This window comes from Schistocerca nitens, chromosome 4, assembly GCF_023898315.1.
Source record: "Schistocerca nitens isolate TAMUIC-IGC-003100 chromosome 4, iqSchNite1.1, whole genome shotgun sequence".
Lineage (NCBI taxonomy): Eukaryota > Metazoa > Arthropoda > Insecta > Orthoptera > Acrididae > Schistocerca > Schistocerca nitens.
In genome coordinates, this window is record NC_064617.1 from 384,306,044 (window position 1) to 384,328,217 (window position 22,174).

A 22,174-nucleotide genomic window follows, 5' to 3' on the forward strand; every position below is an offset into this window, starting at 1 on the left:
CCGACAGCACTTGACCCAAACGTGACGGGTAGATCCCAGGGGAGATGTCAGTGCGTACGAATCGGTTTCCGCCTAGGGAAAGAAGCGGGCAGGGCGTTTGCGATGACGGCGCGGGTGACGCGCGCAGACTGCGTGACGGTGGGGGCCGCGGCGTTATAAGCGCCCCTCGGCCGCCTCTCGCGTCAGTCGGCAGAGTCCAGTCTCCAGCAGCAGCAGAAGACATGCCGGGCAGCGCGGACCGCGACCTGCCCCTCTCCACGGTGCCAGCCGTCATACAGCCAGCCAGCGCCAAGTACGTCCGCCGCCTCGCTCACCCGCTCTCCTTCGACGTGCATAGCGGGGGTCAGCCGCAGTCGCCGAGGCTAATTCGTTTGCACTCAACGAAATGCGCATTCTCAAATTAAATTTCATGTCGAACGACAAGTGTCTTGCCGAACGAGGAAAAAAAATTGCACTCGGGCCACGTCCGCGCGGCCGCAGTTATGTTCAGTGTGACGGTTTTCCGGGACAATTGCTATACTTCTCCAAAGCGAAATCTTGGTTGTGCCGAAACACTGATCTCTAGCGTAGTGTGAGGTATAGGTTAAGTCGGAAGATGAGTATTTGATAGCGAATATTCGTTTTATAAATTCGATCCCCTTTTCCTTCCGATAGTCTACAATAAACGCTAAAGCTTCGTTTCACCTCTTTACACGAAAAGCGTCTTCAGTGGAATTTTTTCTAGTATAATGTTTCTAGAAGTGAGAGGGATTCGGAACAGTTAATTTGTAAAAGAACACGGTATTATTCGGTCTGAGCCCCCCCCCCCCCCGCACACTGTAGATGCGCCTGGAATGTAGATTATAAGAAAGGCGTCTGAATTATTTGTTTACTTGCTGCACTAAATGGACGTACCAGCCAACTTACTTGGTCGGGGGTTGGCGCTGTCATCAACTGTGAACGGACATATAGTTTCTGCTAGTAGTGATCTGCAGCATTCGTCGCTCGTAACGTTTGCCCCATATTTAATGCACTTAATTATGCTACGAGAACCTTGTTTTGATTGCTTCATCCGTTTCTGATTTTTGGCAGTAATGTATTATCCAACATTGGCTTCATATTTTACACATTTATCTTTGTGAACAAAAAAAAATTGAGGGTAAATCTGAGATGCTACGATAAATATCAGAAGTTCCGTCAAATATTTTGGTGCAAATATATATCGCGCATCAACTACGAAAAATGCAGCGAGCGTCCACTACCTATCTTAGGGGGTTCTCATTAGACTTCCTACTGATTTGATATGGCTCACCACGAATTAATCTCCTTTGCCAGCTTTTTTTTTTTTTTTTTTTTTTTTTTTTTTTTTTTTTTTTTCCATCTCGGGGTAGCAATTACTTGCTGAATACAGCCCAGTATCAGGGGAGGTACGGTAGTCTAATATAAAACCATAACTCCTGCAGGGGTTAATTCGTGTTATGCTACTTTATTTTCCCTCGCGGACGTAACAAATCGTAAGTAATTTACTTACATATGTATAAAAGCATACTGCAAATACGTAGGAAACTTCCATTTTTCGCTTCTGATCATCTGGCTGTTCCAAAAATACAGCAGAAAGTACGGTTTGAGGTTTCACACTTGTATAAGCTTTGTGTCAAACTTGACTAGAAGACAATTACTTCTAGTGTTTTGTAATCGTCTACTATTACAGTGAGTACAATCACCATATTCTTTAGATTTTAAAGTAGTATAACATCGTCAGTGATGTCATTTTAGTGTTTTATGCTTACATTCGAGTGTCTGCATCCTCACATTTGTCAGGCATTCCTGCCTTAGCCACTGATATTTTGGGGCTATTTCTGCTTGCACTACCTAATTCCAAATGCAACAAGCAACTAAACATATTACCGATATTACACGCCAATTTTCATTAACGGGAGCCTAGTACACAGAAACAAATGAACTTAAAAACAATTTCATTGCAAATCAGCGTGCAGAATTTAGAGCAAAGAAGTGATTGTATACTTTGACTGAAACTGATACGTGGTCGAACGAAGACTAACTCACGCGTGTACCTAACTGGCGTAGTTTCACAATGCATGGTGCACTACTCACACGTGTATACGACAAAAGTAATATTTGTGGTTATCGCATCGTCCTAAAACACTTGTTTCCTCTCTGCAACATATTTTGTGCTAGCTGTTGCCTGGACCATAGAGCTGTAGCCATATGAAAAGTTCGTTATGTTATGAGCCGACAGGGTTGCTGATGTAATGTCGCACTTGTGTTGTTGCCAGACGTGAAAGCACGTAGAGGCGGTCGCCTATAATTTGACATCAAAACGATATGACGTAAGTTTTCAGTAAGGTATTCATGATAGTTCTTAAAATTTTCTATTAAAAAAACTGTATTGGTGAATGCACCTCATTAAATAGAAAATGTCGCACGGAAAGAAAATTCAGTAAAATCTAATTCTCGTTTGTGCCAACAGCTTTGCTGTACTTACAAAAGTCGTTATCATCTGCTGCCTCTATCAACAATTATTGCAAATTTTGGAAGCTATTAACAAAGTTGTCTCCTTTTTCAGAGAATAATTTTAGGTAGCAGTTTTTTCGTTACTTCTCTTTAGATGCCCGCTGCTAGACGTAATCAGAATGTCGAAACGTTTCAGGGCTTCCCATCCTAGCACTTATGCGATGGATTTCTCTCCAGTTAAACATAAACGTTTTATGGACTGTAGTCTAACTATGGTAAGACTAGAAAACAATTTTGCTATAGATAAAGTAGGGGTAGTGTAGTCTTTTAAGGGACACTAGGTTCATGTCATTCGCATAAATATATCGCAATCATGGAGAAACGAGTCAATTCCTTTTTTTTTCTTCATGTCAGTAAAATGACTTTAGGTAACGCGAGAACAGACCTTATTCGAAAATATTCACTTTACGCACGTTTTGGCTAGTATGTAGTATACCTTCATAAGTGTACGTAACGTCAGACATTTAAGACATGGCACCAACGTTCTCATTTTTATCTGCAGATATGTGAAATTAAAATTGTAAGTTGTACTTGTTTTAGTGATAATTGTTAATATGCTATTTATGTAGATCCAGTCATATCTCTAATGGAACAAGGCATATACAATTTAAAAGATTTTGTAACTGCGATTTTCGTTATGAACTGGTTTTAAGGTGTTTATTCTGCGCTATGACACTATGCTGCCAATAGATTTTGCAATAGCCTTAAAATTTCAGGCCCTCCTTAAATTAGTTAAAAGTTTACACCTATTTTCACAACCTTGGATTCTGTATGAAATTTAGTTGGAGTGATTAATAAACTCATTTCTAAAACATTTAATTACGTTTAAGAAGACTAGTGCAGTGTCATGTACTCACTGAGCACATTAATGAAGCACATTTCGATACGTTCTGCCGCGACCCTGAAGGGACTGCTGTTAGTTTTGGAAGAAGCAATGCGGATTGCTGAAATAGTTGAACTTAGCTTGTCTTCATTCATTCCATGTAGGCTTTCACGGCCGGCGTCTTCATCAGTAAAAACTTCCGGGCTAAGTTGCCGTGGTCCATCTGTAGAACTTCTTCTCCCTGACGTTCACTGATCCACCGAAAGTTACCCGGGTTCCTAAGCACTAACTGAACATACGCGCATATAGTTCTCAGCGTCGTCGAATTTCGCACCAAGTGAAGGATACGCTGTGAGCTAACGTCCCGTGTGGTGCAAAACGTAAGAAGCAGTGAAAGCGAGGGGTAGGCTCTGCGCCTGCACTTGGTTGCCACACTGTTTGTGGCAGGGCGCCTTTCCCACTGTTGACAAACAGTGCTGCAATTTTGTGCTGTCCTCGACGATTAAGGTCGGCCGGAACTTGGCCGTGATAATACCTGCACCATGCAGAGGCTGCGCGATAATCTACACAAATCATTGAAGTGCGTGGCAGAGGGTAGGTCCTGTCGTACCAATTATTAGGGTTTTTCACCTTTCCGTTCACGTAAGGAGCAGGGGAGAGAGTTGTTTAAATGCCTCTGTTCGTGCTGTAATCAACCACTAGGGGTGATACATAGGGGGCTCTAGTATATTCCTAGAGTCATCATATAAAGTTGCTCCTTGAAACTTCGCAAGCAGGCTTCATCGGGGGTAATTTACGTCTATTTTAAAGAATCTGCTAGTTCAGTTTCTAAAGGTTTTGTGACTCTCCCCTAGGGATCAAACATGTGATCATTTGCGCTGCCCTTATGTTTTCGTTCAGTTCCTCCCTTAGTCCTTAGCAGGACTGATGACCTCACCGTTTGGTCCCATAGCCCGTCTCAATCTGTCCTATTTGTTCCGGCTCCCGCACACTCGAACAATATTCTAGGATGGGTTGCTGGAGTAATTTGTAATAAGTCTCCTTCGTAGACTTGTTGAATTTCCCCAGTATTCTACCAATAAACCGAAGTCTAACATCTGCTTTACCCACGATCTGAACTATTTGATCTTTCCACTTAACATCCCTACAGTGTTACACTTGTTTGTATGATCTGACCGATTCCATTTGACTGTTTGGGACTATGTTCATAGGCTACTACGTTTTTCTTCCGTTATGTGAAGTAGTTTTACATGTCTGAACATTTAAAACAAATTATGTCTTGGCATCACCTTGAAACGTTATCAAGATCTGATTAAATATTTATGCAGCTTCTTTCAGATAGTATTTAGTTAGAGGTAACTGCGTCCTCAGCAAAGAGTTAATATTACTATTCACCGCAAGATCGTTAATATATAAAAGAACAAAAGTAACGGTATAACGTATGAACTCGGAATGTTTTTACAACAAATATCAAGTATACTGGACAATAGTTTTGTGGACAACTTCTACCACCCTTCTTCTAAGTGGCGTTCTTCAAACCACTGGGTGCGGTCTCTTATTCAACGAATTGTAGTTAAAAGGGCTAACTCAGCCGGAAATTTAGTACAGACTATAGAATCTGAGGGTTCCCTCGTGCACTGGAGCTTTGAGTTTAAACGATCTCGGCTGTTTCTCAACACCACTATCACTTTTCACTCAGCCTTCAATATTGTCATTCTAGTCATACAGACGCTGTAAATAACGTCGGTAGAAACCCGTCGACTGCATTTCTCACATCCGTTCTAGTACTTCATAATTTGAGTTGTACCATTTGGTTAGTGTCCCTCATCGAAACTTAGACTTAACGCTGAACTGTAGCTTACCCCAAGGTTTAGGTTAGTTTGAAATATGACGATCTGAATTAGCGAAGTAAGGGTAACAGGCTGGTATGGAGCGTAACACATCATGCAATGCGATTTTCGTGTTAAATGACTAAAACCTGAAACGTAAATTCAGAAAAGTACTATTACATGACGGGCAGATCTGTATATTAATGCATATTATCTAGAGGTCGTACATCATACATTAGCAGCGCAGCGCATGGGGAAGGGGGTCGAATGTAACTTTCCACCTGGTTCAGAGATTTTAGCTTACGAGAAAGTTTTAATATTAAAGAAGAGTTTTCTGAGGGCTATTTTTAACGATAATGGATAGAGGATTTTATTGTTATAAGAGAGGGAGCCAGGACAGGCTTCTCAAAGGGACCCTCCCCATCGCACCACCCTTTAGTTAGTTATAAGTTGGCACAGTGGATAGGCCTTGAAAAACTGAACACAGATCAATCGAGAAAACAGGAAGTAGTTGTGTGGAACTATGAAAAAATAAGCAAAATATACAAACTGAGTAGTCCATGCGCAAGATAGGCAACATAGAGGGTAATGTGAGCTCAGGAGCACCGTGGTCCCGTGGTTAGCGTGAGCAGCTGCGGAGCGAGAGTTCCTTGGTTCAAGCTTTCCCTCGAGTAAAAATTTTACCTTTTTTATTTTCGCAAATTTGATCTGTCCGTTCATTGACGTCTCTGTTCACTGTAATAAGTTTAGTGTCTGTATTTTGCGACCGCACTGCAAAACCGTGCGATTAGTAGACGAAAGGACGTGCCTCTCCAATGGGAACCGAAAACATTTGTCGCAAGGTCTTAGGTCTACCCATTCCTCCACAGGTAAACACGTTTCGTATATTCTATACGACACTGGTGACTGCATGTGTCACATGACAGGAATATGTTGGCTAACCTAACTTGCCCATTTGGCGAATGGCTAAAAAGATTCTTCTACCTTGCCTGATTTAGGTTTTCTTGTGGATGTGATAATCACTCCCCAAAAGTGACGAAAACATAAGTTTGTCAGATAATTGTCTGAAAATACAAAATTAAAAACTCGAGGGAAGATTTGAACCAAGGAGCCCTCGTTCCCAGGTGCTCATGCTAACCACGGGACCACGGCGCTCCTGAGCTCACAGTATCCTTGATGTTGCCTATGTTGCCATGGACTACTCAGTTTGTATATTTTTTCATAGTTCCACACAGCTTCTTCCTGTTTCCCGATTCATCTGTGTTCAGTTTTTCAAGGCCTATCCACTGTGCCAACTTAGAACTAAATCTGACGGGGGTGCGATAGGGAGGTTCCCTTGTCAGTATACCCGAAACTAGTAAGTATATGGAGGTGCTGTTTTCGTTAAATCACAGCGGACAATCCGAGGGACTTCCAGACGCTACACTAATAATTTTAGCGTTAATTTGTCTAACACGGCTTTCTTCGAAAAATTGAACTATATGCTTGGTAAGGTTTTGTACAGAATGTCCTGAAAGTACTCTTACTCAGACAACGTTAGGGTGTCGCGAACAACTGTTCCTCCGTCAGAAGGTCCTGCAAACGTATAGCCTACTGTGTAAAATGTAACCAAATACGGATCGTATTTATTGACTCTCCAGTATAGTGGGGCATCTTCAAATTACTGCTGCAATGTGTTATGAACTGTAGGTAATTGTGGTATTTAGTCCATCAATAAAACAGGGAACAATGATACGATTTTTGGAAGCCCGCAGCACATATTGGCGGATTGCTTATCCACTTCTATCTGTACATTTTCGACTGAGCAGTAGTGCATATTGTGAACATTGATTTGCTCATGGCTTGAAAAAAGATGCTCAATCTGTAAACAAAACGTTGCACAGAAGAGCGCCATCATCTTAGTTTTCGTAGACGTTATTCGGATAATTTGAGTCATTGCCATGAAACTGTTGGTGGAGCGAAAAGTGGAAAAGATTAAATTTTTTGCAACGTACTAGTAGGACACTGCTTCGGCTCATCCAATTCGCCCATCCATGCCACCTCGTAGTGGCATGTGGACTGCGTTGAGAGGCTAAAATGTTAACTGCATTTATCAGTTCCTGATTTTTTCATTCGTGTATTTTATTCTTCACATTTACAAATTATTGAAATTTTTAATAATGGGTGGAGAAATGGGTCTTGAGGTTCTGGCACGAACATGACCTCTTTCAGCGTACAACCGCCCCTCTAACATTTAAATGGATTTTCCCATAAATGAAAACCATACTCACTTCTTAGACAGTCGTATTCTTAGCAAAAGTTACAGCTTCACGAGCAAGTAGCACGGTCCCTAAAACTGTAGACAGATGGGATTAAACTGCGTGGGACAGTAATTTTCCGTGCTGTTATCTTGTTACTTTTCGATCAGGTTTGTTTAAACGTTAGACTATCATAAAATGGGATCTTTTGAAAGAATGTAGAGCCTAGGAAAGCCTACAGCTGCACAATTTATAGCGAATTAAGGTCCAAAATATCTACACGGCTCTAAATAATAGACTCCAGTTGGATTCGAACGCTCGTCCTTCACGTTCGTAAACGGCCAGCCTCGACCATTGAAACATAATTGAAACACTAATCGTTGTAGTAATTCTACCCTCGTATTCTTATTTCAACCGTTTCTAAGTGTTCGAATAATTGTAAAAAAAATGATCCGATGAGGTAAACTGAAATGAATCTCGACATTTCCTGTTCACTATTATATTGCTTCTCTTTGACTATGTCAACACCAAACTGAAGCTCCACAGACCGCTAGAGTTGTGAACACTGGCTCTTCTGAACTCGGGCGTGCGCATTTCTGTTCTTGGACTCTTAAGTTACTAGGACTGGGCAATCTTTTTGCTTCTCATTGTACATACTTTAATTACACAAGTGTCATTCGGCAGCTATAGGATGTAGGAGGAAGTGTACTTACAAATAAAGTAAGGCAGAAAACTGGAAGAGCTTCTCTCTGCATTGTTTTTATGAGCCGTGTTTAGAAGCTGAATTGATTTCCTCGTTCAGCTCTGTTTCACCTGGCCCTGTGAACGATTTTCAGTGGGTCCCAACACATTTCTTCAAATTTTGAAAAACAAATTTTCGACGGCCACTAACAAGTATATTAGTTCTTCTGACGAAATTAAGCCGTTACTGGTCTTAATGTGTTTACCGACAACATTCTCATTTGTTCACTGTACAAACCTTCTTGAAGACACTCATAGGACGGAGTGAAACTTGTTTGGGTAATAAACAGCTCAGTGGCAAACGATGCTGGTCATTTAGAAAAACGTCCGAACAAAGGCTAAAACAGTTTATATAGCAACAAAACACTGCTTCAGTGCGAGAAGGAAGTCCCTCTAATACTGAATTCCTGCTCGGCGAAAGTGGATTCCATTTTACTCAGAGGCTGACAATTTTCTGCCGACGAAAACTAGTGGTTTTATGGACAAAATATCGAATACTGCTTGCAAATGTTGGTGGGTGTGAGCAACATCAAAAAGTGCTTGAGGTAACAACCGTGTGCTATTTGAATAAGAACTGATTTTTCATAGGTATTTAACTCAATAAGCCAATGTATTGTATGGCGGAGGGTGCATACTGTGGCAGTCCTTCCTTCTATTCAGTTTGTAAATGGTGCACGGAAGGGAACGCCAATACATAGTCAGTATGAAACAGAACGTCTTTAATTCTAATATTTTACGTGTGGCGTATTAATAACTCCCAGAAGATGAATTCTGAGTTTGCCGTCGTGACATTCATATCATCTGAAGTTAGCAGTATCTCACAGGCTTTATTTTAATGAATAAGCATATGAAAATGGTTCTTTGGATATTGCTGTTTCCTATTTAAAGATACCGACAACTGAGGTATGCAAAATAGTTAGGCAGGTTTTTGTAGCAATGTTGCGAATGATTCACACGACCACAAACCTAACTGTAGAGAAAGCAGATGAAACGTCCAATTATGAGACTGTAACTATATGTCATTATAAGAGAGATCTGATCGTTTATATGTAAACATTACTTTGCCAGGAGTCGATCAGTTTCTGTCGTCACAACTTTCTAGGGAAATAACACTTCGTATTACAAGCGAAATCTGAGAGGTACTACTTTTAGGTGATTAATTATGTATGAGTATCATAGTTACTGCCTTGAAACGTCCCCGATGTTACTTAAGCATGACGTTTGTCGGCTGAAGTTAGTGTTGTGTCGAGTAAGATCCACAGATATTAACCAATATATTAAGAATTCTGTAACATTGTTTACTGAGCGGGAAATTTGGAAAGGTCAGTGGCTATCCGAAAGTCAGAGAATGTTGATGAGCTCCATCTTGTAAACCTATAATCCTGAGTTTACGAGCACTGTTTTCGTAATCTATTCGTATTCCAAGATTAAATTCTTAAAAACGTCATACGTAATGATGTTCCATTATTAAATAAAATGTAGTGATATTGTTGCTCATAGCCTGTGACTAGTTTGAGGACTACCTTCACTTTCCTTCAGTTACAAGGGATGACCCGTTATTCCAACCACTTTTTATAAGATACTGCGCGTCTGAACACTGGAATGCAATCGCAACATAATGCAACGGTTGTCCTCCACATTGATTGCTACATTCAATGCTCTCGTTTCAGGAATTCATTCCCTCACATAACTGAACCGAGACTCAAATGAAGAAATTAAAAACCGTTGCTCCTGAAGTCCTTATACTTCACAAACCACTGACCACTGAAATTAGCAAATTTGGAAGGGTGAAGACTGACGTCCTGTTTTAGAATATATTGAGCTTACAGATCTAGACTAGAATTTTCACACTTCTGCTGGCTATCATTTGAGCAGTGTCCAGTGTTCTGATTATTTCGAATAGTCTTAACCTTTTTGCTGTTTAAGCTATAACGTAATGTAAAAATGACTTTTTGGGTCACTTTAATTTTGGCTACCACACTATAGTATCTCTTAGAATTTGTCTCCTTAAACTTCAGGCGTGTTCTACAAAGGTTTGTTTCAGACCATTGCTTTAGCCTCAATCACTCACTGGTTCGACATCATTGCATATGACTCGGGTCATTACTCTACCTTGAGTGTTCGATGTGGACAGAAAAAACTTAAAGGTTTTGAAAGTTAGAAAATCCAATCGTTGAACTGCGTGCTTAGTGGTTAAACTGTATGCGCTGCCCTTCCTTGAGAAACATAAATGTCCCGAGTACAAGAGAGAGAACTTAAGTTTTCTGGCGTGGTAAAGCTCGGATGATTCGAAAAGGACGACTGCCTAACTATTTTCCACAATTCTGCGATTGATACAACGGCCTACAGCTGTCCTGGTTTGCCTGTATGAGAGCAAAGTGTTGTTACGTCATAGCCTCAAACGGTCGGTTTCTTCTGACTGCAGCTGTGTGTGGTGCGTTACGAAGATTGTCGTCACAGGAGACCCGCACCGTGAGGGGCTGAGGAAAGCGTGTTGCATACATGGTAGTGCGCAACGTCACCAGAACTAAAAGGGGTGGCTTCTGTACGCACCTTCCTGGTGGCTCTATTCCGGAAAAGTCGCCCAAAACTGAAATCTTTCTCGTACACGTGACCATTTGAGACGGTGAACAAGTAGTAAAGATGTAATCAAATGGTAGTGAACAAAACATTTGTCGTATCATCAGTTTTGAAAAGTTAAAATGAAATTAAGATTCGGTTGGAGGTGTTTCTTCTGTGGTCAAATGATGGCCTCTCACTCGTCTAACAGGGAAAAGCCAAAAGGCCGTATGCGGCTAATACTAGGCTACGCAGAAGCCCGCCATATGCCTGCGCATAAGAAATTATCCACCATCTCGCACGCTCTCGTGAGGATTCATAGATCCGAATTCATCAGAACTTTATCGAACAGAAGACTGCAATGACGGACTCATCTGGTGGCATCTGCTTCTGCTGTGCTCTTCCCATCAATGAGGGGAAAAGAGACACTAATAGCATCTTCCTCGATGAACTGCTGCGATTTGCAGTGCCGGTTTATTTGCCCTTACCTGGGTTGGTAAACTATTTTGTTACAGAAAGTTTGTACTCCGCCATAAAAATATTTTAGGTTCGTGAAATTATGCTTATTTCACCTTACCACATTATAGTGGTGGTACCACTTTCTTCCCCAAATTCTTCTTGGATATTAAAAGCTATTTCTTGCTGATTAACGTAACTTTGCAATAAATCAATGGCACAAACTGTTACACAATTCCCGAAATTCACCGTTCGATGGCATAATTGTTAAATGCGTTATTTACTCTCTAAATTGTGAAATTAGTAACAGCTTTCAGTCTGTCACCAGATGACTAGATCACTAACACAGCTCCCTTGATGTAAAGGCCTGGAAACTCAATATATTTTGTGCCAGCGTTTCGTCAGCAGCCTCGCCTGCGTAAGTAAGTTTTAAACAGCCACATATATACCACATTTACTTGAGATTGCTCCATGAATTCCTGAGTTGTGTACTCTCCTCACTCCTTTCCACCCCAACCACCGGACATAGGAGCGCTGGGATCTCCTAGCATCACAGGAAAGTCATTTTTCCACCAGGCTTTGTAGAAAGAAATTGCTTCCGCCATTAGAGAGACGATATGTCATTGTCTTCGCTCCCCTCCCCTCTCCCTTCCAACCCCCACTCCCACCACCACACCTGGGGGTGAAACGTCACCTCTCACCAATGAGCCTAGCGGCTTCGAAAACTCTGAATTACACTAAATTCGTCGTTATTGAATATTTTTTCATGTCGCGGCTTCTCGCAAACCACCCCCCCTCCCCCTTCCATCCCCCCCCCCCCCAAGTATGGTAGTGGTGTAGTACCTAAAGTTTTTCTGTACAAAAGTAATGTATATACAAAATTTGGTAGAAATTGCTTCAGCGGTTTGAGCTAATGTTTCTTTTCACTCCCCCAGCTAGTCCTTCTTTACAAACAGTGATGTGTACGTAATTTGGTTGAAATCTAGCAAGTAATGTGGGAAATAGGGGACGTCAGTAAGTATATTTTTATAGAATATGACGAGACGTCATGAAAATGACACCACCGTCCCGACAGATTCTAGGCGTGCTGCTGTGTCAAATATCCATAACTGTGTTAATTTAGATGCCGTAGGTCATGTTAGAAAATACAGGCTGCATCTTGGTTCTAACACTCCAGTGTTCACACAAAGTGGAAAGCTGAAGGACTGAAAGCAAAACCTTGGAATCTGTAGTGTGTGTCCTTACATCGCAACACTTTATTGTGCGAAACTGGTGTTCGATCTAGATAAGAATATAATTTGCACAATAAAGTATCCTTCGCTCTGGTACACGACTAACATCCAGTACGGAAATTATTAAAAATGTCACACGACTCAGTCTTCTGTGGCGTCATCCTCGTAAGAAAGATTGCCTGAGTGTTTCATTGTTGAATTATCATTTAACATTTCATGGAAAGTGTATTCTTAAAAAGGAACACCTAGTGCGAGGTCGCAAAAGGGCAATGATGTTTACGGCATTAGACGCCCCTCATTATCCACCATGCAATTACAATATTGGCTGCTACCGGAAACAGGGAACTGCACTGGAGGTATCAAATGGTGAGCACAGCGAGAGGCTACGGAATGTAGTTAAACTGCTTAGTTGCTTAGTAACTCATAACGGTGTCAGTGTTAGTGGTATTGAAACAATAATGGCAACGATAAATAGCGCGAGTATTGCGTTTATATCTACAACAGTTGCCGAAGTTATTGTCAGACAGCAACCCAGTGAAGTTCGCAGAATGAGAAAGAAGTGCCAGATGAAATATTAGCGTTTCTGCAACATGTCAGTGGAATTTGTGGTGTCGTACGCTAGAATGTGCTTAATTGAGTGTAACACTGAAACGTGTCGAGCCAGGTAGTTCATCCTTGCCGAAAAGGGAGCGAAAATTCCCGTCTTCAGCGAAAAGTAGTCACTTTTTTTTTTGCCAAAGTAGGCGCTACTACACATAATCACGTACAAGGAAAATCATCCGCAGCATGGTAAAAAAACTGCTACGATCACATTCGAATAAGCCCGCAGCAATATGACTGCAGGGCTTAAACTACGGATATTAAATAGGACACTTGTTAAGAAAACTGGTGTTCTGCACGTTTAACGATGCTCCATAAAATTTAGAAGGTGCATGACAGTAACCTATGTTATGCACATTAAACTGCGCACAACACAGATTAGTGATTTCAAAGGAAGCAGTGGATGGTTGCACAACTTTTCGAGTTCTACAGAACTGGAAGTAGTAACAAAACGAAATTTCAAAGTCAACTTGATGACGCATAGCAAATAGTGGAATCGGCCCTAAAATTTCTAGATATAAACTTATCCCATCGTTCAGTAAGGAATTTGTTTTCCACTCCGACCAATGGGATTTGAAGAGTAAACACACATGAAAGGAACCATGGAAACGAGGTACCAAGAGTTGTATCAAGATCATCTAATATAAATGCTTTAACGCATGTCTAAACAATTGTGCTGACTGTTAATCTTCATGGTAAATTGGCTGCAAAGTTATGTTGTGCTGTGAGAAGTTGCTCTATCCCCCCCCCCCCCCCCCCCCAGGTTTTCTCGTGCGCGTGATTCTGCAAGGGAGTTATGAGTTATGGAATATGCGTCACAGCGAGCAATAATGGTAAAACAGGCGTAAGAGTACAACTATGGTATTAGCACTGATGTTGGTCAATAGCTAGCGAAAGTAACTTGCTTTTGCTTGATTCTTGGTTCACCAATAAAAATTCATGCTATCTTAGAGCAAATTATTCCCCTGAAGTGTGAACCTGTAATTCATACCATCTGGAAGCACTGGACAAACTCGGCCTCTGGATGTGTTTTTCCGTGCCTATAAAACATACTATGGTACTATCTGTAGCTACACCTTAGATAGCCAGTTTGGCAAAAAGCTGCACGACAGGCTATTTCGTATTCGGTTGCGCACCATTGCTTTCAGCCAGTTTTAATAACCCCGTTACACCAATATGATTATTATATGCATTCTTGGAGTGGATATCTAGATGAACGTCCTGCTCCGTTTGCAACGCTCAAGCCGTTCGCCTTCGGTCTTGATGGTGCGAATTGTTAGCACTATGGCACACCATTTCTCATTCGGTGTTAGTGGTGCAAGTTAACGGTTTCTTCCAAACATTTGTTTGAATGTCGATAATTTCCATTTTTGAAATGTAATACATCAATAGGCTGATCTCTGCACCTCCCGGGCACTCATTTTGTCGCTCTCCTGATGCACATTGTGAGTCATTAACACCTATTTTACCTTTTAACCTCCCAACAGAAATATAAAATTATATATATCATTCACATTTAGTGTAACCTCCCAACAGTTTATTATTCCGTAACCGCACAATAATAACGTGACTAACCTCCCAATAAAAAATGACTCATTTATAACCTTTCAATAATTAACTGTGAATCTAAATGGGTAAATCTGGACGTCAGCAGTGCTGCGTCATGGCCCTGAAAGATCATTCTGAATAAATTTAAAATTCTTACCTCAATGAAGTCGCCGGATAATGCGTATATATCTGCTCCTATAAGAAATTTTTCTGGCACAGCCCAGTGCAATGCTGGCTGCTGGATTTGTCATGTATAAAAAACTGATTTTTCTTTTAAGATAATCGGTATGTCCATGGATTGCAGAAATTAGTAAAATCTTTAAAATCAGATGATTGTCAAAGTTAATTTTATAAAAAGATTAAGATTTTTAAAACATTTTTACATGGGTCTTGATATAACAATAGTACAAATTTAGTTCTAACAAATTAGATATGCGCGCGGCTGTTATTACTTTATACTACATCGCTCAGGCACGCCCGGCGCGATTGCGTGCTACCACCACTACTGCCGACACTGCTCTGGTCTGCGATTTTATTATAGCTTACATATCGCAGGCAGCGCATGAGCAATCCATCGAAATTGCATCTGCTCGAGTGCGCTAGCAATAAATTCCTTAGTCATGAACCTCTTCCAACCTGTCATAATTAACACACTTTCGAATGAGCTTGACTAAAAATTGAACCGACGACCTCGCACTCAGAGTTCCTGTTTAATCAGGATTAACTTAAAACGAAGATTTACTCCTGACTGAAAACTGGTAATACAGAAAATGCTTCAGAGAGAATGTAAAACACACACATTAGAGTAACTTGCTGGTAGCACCCAGGACAATATGGCCGCTCAGGTAAAGGTGCTGCTAGAGGAACTGGAAGGGCATCTGCCTGTATCCAAACTGAGCGTAAGAGGAAAATACTGACACAGCAATTTGGTGTAGCTGATGGAGAGAATTCAGGATGCAGTAGCGCTGGTTACGCCTAGAATTAGTCAGATCATTAAGACTATGTCTGCACAGACTCGTATCCTTGTCTGTTCCTAGTTTCCTATCTGCCTGCTTTGCGCACTAGTTTCCATTGCTTTGTTTTCAACTTCAGGGTTTTATTTACTTCCCCCTGTCCAGTTTGTCCAACTAGGGATGTCACATCCTACGTAAAATTCTCGCCGCGTCAATTTACCGTTGACGAGCCTCTTTCCTCAAAGCAAAAGGACTGTTCTCACAAACCAGCTAAATCCGTCATCATATTTCATATGATGTGCGCGTATGTATTAGGTTGGTACAAAAGTTCGTAGCGTTTTTTCCATAAGTTACAGATACACACAACACTTAAGTCATCAACATATCATCTATTATTTAAGTCTGCCAACGCTGGGGTAACATTCACATTACGAGACTGTAAAAATCTCGTCGCTTTCAGGCGAAGAACTCAAGCCATGTTCCGAGCGCGTTTTCACCCTGCAAGGAAGTTCCTTGAAGGTTGTTAGATCATCAAAAGTTAAAATCTGAAGGCGCCAAGATCAGGCGAATAAAGTTCGTTGTACACCACGCCGCCGCTGTTCCACCAGACGCACAATTCTTTTGTGGATGCGCGCAGGGCGTTGTATGGGGAGTTACTGCTTTCAGCTTCTAACAATACCACCACCTGCAAAGTAGGTTAGACTTGACTGTTGTTTTACAAAGCGGAATAACAACTTCTGCAAAGTGAAATAAAGACTGCTCTGTGCGCATTCACGCCAAAACGGTTACAAGTAAGTTAAAGATTATGACAGTCTCACAGAAATGAATGCACACAAGAACCATATCACTGTAATATATCGATACATCGGAGTACCTATACATTAATAAAACCAAATGTGAATATTGTTACAAAAATGTCTTACTTCGCAGAAAAGTAGTAAGATATTATTGGTATCGAGAACTGGGATTGGAGTGCCATAATGGTCACGTAAATAACCATTACAAGCTCAACGATGCCTTTTCCTTAAGTTAGCATAAAGAATGGTCGGTGTTAGTCAACTGATGTCTAGCGAGCAGTTACACAAATTGTAATCCGCTGTTTTTTAATTTTGGCATAGAGGATGCGGTGGTACACATACGCTCGATTTTTAATGTTTCCCACTGAATGCAAATGTCGCACGCTGGTGTAATGACGAGTTTAAAAAAATTGCCAGTTCTCGAGTACACCGACATGGAGCATTGTGAACTAATGCGTTTAAAAGATAATGCTCCGAAGGTCTTCCTGAACGTGGAGTCACTAATGTGAAAACGACCCTCCTTAATCCGAGAAAACCATTTTCTCTCCATGCGCTGTCCAGTGGCATTCTCTCAATACACGGCGCAATGTCTCTGGCTGCCTCCGCTGCTGTCAGCCCTCTTGAAAAGTACAAAAATGTCTGAAACGTTTAGACTTCTCCACTTCGCACACCATTTTCTAGCATCCCTGCTCCACTCACTTTCTCCAAATGACGATATGTAAACACAAATTAAAAATAAAAATCGCTATACAAACACACAGTAACCGAAATACCAACTTGCAAAACAAGTGCTATGAACTTGTGCCCCAACGTAATACATTCTGTAAACTATGGCAGTCGTAGCGGGCTTAGGACGAGATGCGGCTGGGGCATGGTAATCGTAATAATCTGATTCTGCTCTTTGACATTTTGGTTCGTGAGTGATGCATCGGCAGACAGCTATAGAAATCATTGACAAGAGTTTTGCGCCCTAAAGCACAAAAAACAATTGACAAAAGGCAGAAATATAGATTAGGATCATAATGCCTTTGTCATTCGAGCTGAATTACAAAATTTCGCCAGAATTAGAAATACTACTCATCCTCATAAATTAAGGATAATGCTGATACATGGTGAAATAACGCTCTGGTCGGAGGTTTGCGGGTTTAAATCACCTCGGGGTACGACCATGCGGTGCATCTGACCTGCGCTCGTCGCACGGTGGCGCTGGCAGCAGTCAACATACGCAGTGGTGCAAGTCAGAGTACGGTGCAGCGAGTAAGTGTGCACACGTTTTCAGACGTGCTAATGGTGATTGTGTGTTGAAAATGGCTCAAAGAACACATATTGAAGACGTTGTGAAGTGTAAAATACTAGCGCGACTGGAGGCTGGTCGAACACAGCAGGGCCCTCCGTGTGTCACAGTGTGATCTCAAGATTATAGCAACGATTCCAGCAGACAGAAAACGTCTCTAGGCGCTACAGTACGGGACGTGTACAGTGTAAAACACCAAAAGAAGACGGATATCTCACGGCCAGTGCCGCAGACGGCCACGGAGTGCTGTAGGTAGCCTTGCTCGGGACCTTACCGCAGCCACTGAAACAGTTGTCTCCGGATACACAGTCTACAGACGACTGAACAGACGTGTTTTATTCGTCCGGAGACCTGAAAGGTGCATTCCACTAACCCGTGGTTACAGGAGAGCCCGTGAAGCCTGATGTCAAGAACACAGCACATGGTCATTGGAACAGTGGTCCCAGGTTATGTTCACGGACGAGTACAGGTATAGTTTGAACAGTGATTCTCGCAATCTGGCGTGAACCAGGAACCAGAAACGAACACATTAATGTCCTTGAAAGGCACCTGTATGGAGGTCGTGGTTCGATGGTGTAGGGTGGGATTATGGTTGGTGCACGTACACCCCTGCATGTCTGACAGAGAAACTGTAACAGGTCAGATGTATCGGGACGTCATTTTGCACCAGTGTCCGCCTTTTCAGGGGTGCAGTGGGTCCCACCTTCCTCCTGATGGATGGTAAGGTACGGCCCCACCGAGCTGCCAACATGGAGTAGTACCTTGAAACAGAAGATATCAGGCGAACGGAGTGGCCTGCTTGTTCTCGAGACCTAAACCCCATCGATAAAGTCTGTGATGCTATCGGGCGACGGATCGCTGCATGTCTTCAAACCCCTACGACACTTCAGGAGCTCCGACAGGCACTGGTGCAAGAATGGGAGGCTATGCCCCAGCAGGGCTCGATCACCTGATCCAGAGCATGCCAACCCGTTGTGCGGCCTGTGTACGTGTGCTTCGTGATCATATCCCATATTGATGTCGGGGTACATGCGCAGAAAAACGTGGCATTTTGTAGCATGTGTTTCGGGACGGTTTTCTCACCTTATCACTAATACTGTGGACACAGATCTGAGTTGCGTGTTCCCTATACAAAAACAATACTACAAGAATTGCAGAAGATTGCTGACAACCCCAGCCTACCAATATTTAACGATACGTTCCCTGTGGGGGCGAAAAAGATTACGATAGACATCCCACTCTTGTCACAACCAGAACTCACGGAAACTGAATAAAGTACTAGCAATGAATGGGAACACTGCTGGCAACAAGTATCCCCTAAAACGCCTGAAACAGCCGTGCATCCAGCAGAAACCCCCTGGATTTGACAAGCCTCGAGCGATTTAGACTACCCTGAATCTCATCCGAATAGGACATGGAAGATATGCAGCATTCTCCGTAAGTGGGGCATATTTTCATCACCATTGGGTGACTGACGATCAACTACCCGGTTGCTGATGTTGTAGAAACATGTTCTACAACGGTCCCTCTGAAGATTTTCTGACAGCGACGAGTTAGTTGATAATAGAATGCTTAAGACCTTGATAATCGTATACAGCTGCTGGCATTTATTTTATGCTGGAGAGCTGTTCATAAGCTGATAGGTAATTTTGTAATCTTTGTCTATATACTGCGATACAATAAATATATATAAATAAAAATTGTCGAACATATTAAAGTTCATCACTTGAGAAGGCCTCGAAATATATGGCGTATTTTTGTGTTCGTAACAGAGTAAGTTTTGTACGAAAGAAACTTTTTGGAAAACCCACCGGAAAAATAGGCAATTTGTATGGTATTTTTGTATGCAAATTTCGATGAAATAAATGTGACGTTTAGTTTGACAGTTCTGCTGTCGCATGTTTTCGTAACAACAAATTCTGCATTGAATATTTTACGAAAAAGAACAAAACTTAAAGCGATATTTCAGTGTTATCGGTGGCGATTGTCTTCAGTGCGTTGCGAAGGTTGAATTCGTCAGTTCGTGGTAATTTGGTGCGTTGCAGACTTACAATTTTATTTCATATCGTGGTTTATTTGGAAAAATATCATTGAGACTTTAAAATAACGAGCAAGGCAAGCCGCCTACATGATCGCGGAATCAATGAGACTTACGAGCAGCATACGTAGCGTTTAAAGGCAAATCGAATAATATACAATAGTCTCTGTAAAACCGACTGCGAAACATAACGTGCTAAGCTGTGCTGTGAAATTATGCGGTTTAGTTTGCTATTTTTAACATTCACGACCTTGTAAAAGAAAAAGAGACAGAGTTTGCTCTGGAAAGCGCTAGGCATACTACTGCAGCAACATAATTTCTCACATAGTTCCCATAAATCAGGATCATTTTTTCTTCTGTGACTGCAACATTTATTGTCCACTTGCATGTCTGTGCTCCAAATAAGGTGTGCGGGCAATAAACACTGCGAAATGTATTACGTTTAAAGCCGCTTGTTCTGTTCATCTACAGTAATTGTTTCTGCTAGCACTGTTTTGTTCATTTTAAGATATCAAATTTAAGTGAACAACGTGCAGCTGTAAAAATTTGTTTTCTATTCGGTAAAAATGCTGCTTAACCTGTTTCAATGTTGAAAACAGCTTACCATGATGACACTATGTAAAAAAAAAAACCTAAAGTGAAAGTGGTCTGCTCTATTTAAAAACGGCGACATGTTGATTGATGAACCTCGTTCTGGACGTCAATTCAACTGCCCGAATTGACGAAAATATTGAAAAAGTCGAGAGCTTGGGCTCACTGTCCAGACAATAAACTGTCGGATTAGTGGGTTAATTTTGGAGCTCAGTTCAGCAAATTTTAACGGAAGATTTTAGAATGAAAAGGGTTGCTGCCAAGTTCGTTCCTCGGAGTCTGACAACGAACGTAGAGTTGAGGCATGTGCTTTGAAACAGTAGCTTGAAACCGATCCAGATTTTTTTGTCTGTCATTACTGATGAGTCATGATGCAATGGCTACGACCCAAAAACAAAGAAGCGGTCAAAGCCAATTTAAGACTCAGTCGCCCCGTCCAAAAAAGTCAAGTCGAACCAGACATCAAAACGATTGGCTTTGATGTCATGGGCGTAGTTCAGTGTTTGTTCCCCCTTGTCAGTCAATAAAACCCTTTATTTGGAGGTTTTAAGAAGATTGCACAGTGGTGTCGGTCAAAAGACCCATTTGTGGGAGACAAGACTGGTTCTTCCACAACAACGCGCCTGCACACAGAGCCATCTGTTAGCTTTTTGCTAAAAAAGGCATGGTTCCGCTGCCCCACGCACCTTACTCGCCTGACATGGGGTCCGTGTGACTTTCATATTTCCACGCATGAAAAGGGACATGAAAGGACACCGATCTGACAACACTGAAAAAGTCAGGAAAAAACCGAGGGAGGAGCTGTCAGCCATTTCTAAAGGACTACAAAACTGTTTCTAACAGTGGAAGCACCGGTGGGCCAAACGTATAAATTGTGATGGAGAGTATTTTAAAGGGAGAAGGTGGATTTGTAAGAAATTTGAAAATAGAGCTTTTAAAAAAGAATTATGGGTTTTTGGGTACCCCTGTAGTGTTGCGAATGGGGTTTCAAATTAGAATTTACGAAACACTGGTCTGTGCTACCCTTGCAGCATGGAGTCCCACATGCTACTGGATATTAAAGGGCCATTGATAGCATGTCGTAAATTAAGATTGTGTACCTTTGTAATTCCTCAGATTACAGCGCCATCTGTGGCGACATGAAGACAGTACTTCAGACAAAACTTGTGTAGATTTTGCCGCAGAATCGTAATCTACAGTAAGAAAAAGGGAATTCTCACTCAGATTTCAAAGTTGGCCTCCAGCACCACCCTGTACCGTGGGGGAGAAGGTCGAATGTAGTACCATTGTATGTTCCCCTCTGACACAAACTGGAATTAACTTTTTGATCCGATGTGTAGTTTTGAGCTGTACCAATGTCTTCAGTTAAAATAACCTTTATACACTGAAGTGCCAAAGAAACTTATACAGGCATTAAAGTAAATAGATACGTAAACAGGCAGAATACAGCGATGCAGTTGGCAACGCCTGTGTAAGACAAGTGTCTTGCTCAGTTCTTGGATCGGTTACTGCTGTTAACAACGGCAGGTTTCAAGATTGAACGTGGTGTTATAGTCAGCGCACGAGCGATGGGACACAGTATCACCAAGGTAGCCATGAAGTGGGGGATTTTCCTGTACGACCATTTCACAAGTGTACCGTGAATGTCAGAACATGGCTGCGGCCAGAGAAAGATAATGCAAGAACGGGACCAATGACTACTGAAGAGAATCGTTGAACATGACAAGTGCAACCCTTCGGCAAATTGCTGCAAATTTCAGTGCTGAGCCATCGTGTCAGCGTGCGAACCATTCAACGATACCTCATCGATATGGGATTTCGGCAGCCGAAGGCCCACTCGTGTAGCCTTCCTTCCTGGCTGCACAACACAAATCTTTACCCCTCGCCTGGGCCTGTCAACACGAACTTTGGGCTGCTGCTGACTGGAAACATGTCTGGTCGGACTGAGTCTCGTTTCAGATT

At 41.8% G+C, this 22,174-nt stretch overlaps 1 protein-coding gene across 1 annotated transcript in view; it reads left to right on the forward strand.

Moving 5' to 3' along the window:
- Nucleotides 1-221: 221 nt before the first annotated feature.
- Nucleotides 222-22,174, forward strand: part of LOC126252321 (cysteine sulfinic acid decarboxylase) — a 45,847-nt gene continuing 23,894 nt past the window's right edge. The window contains exon 1 of the mRNA XM_049953205.1: nucleotides 222-342. Coding sequence (XP_049809162.1) covers nucleotides 222-342 — 121 coding nt within the window. The remainder of the gene's footprint in view (nucleotides 343-22,174) is intronic.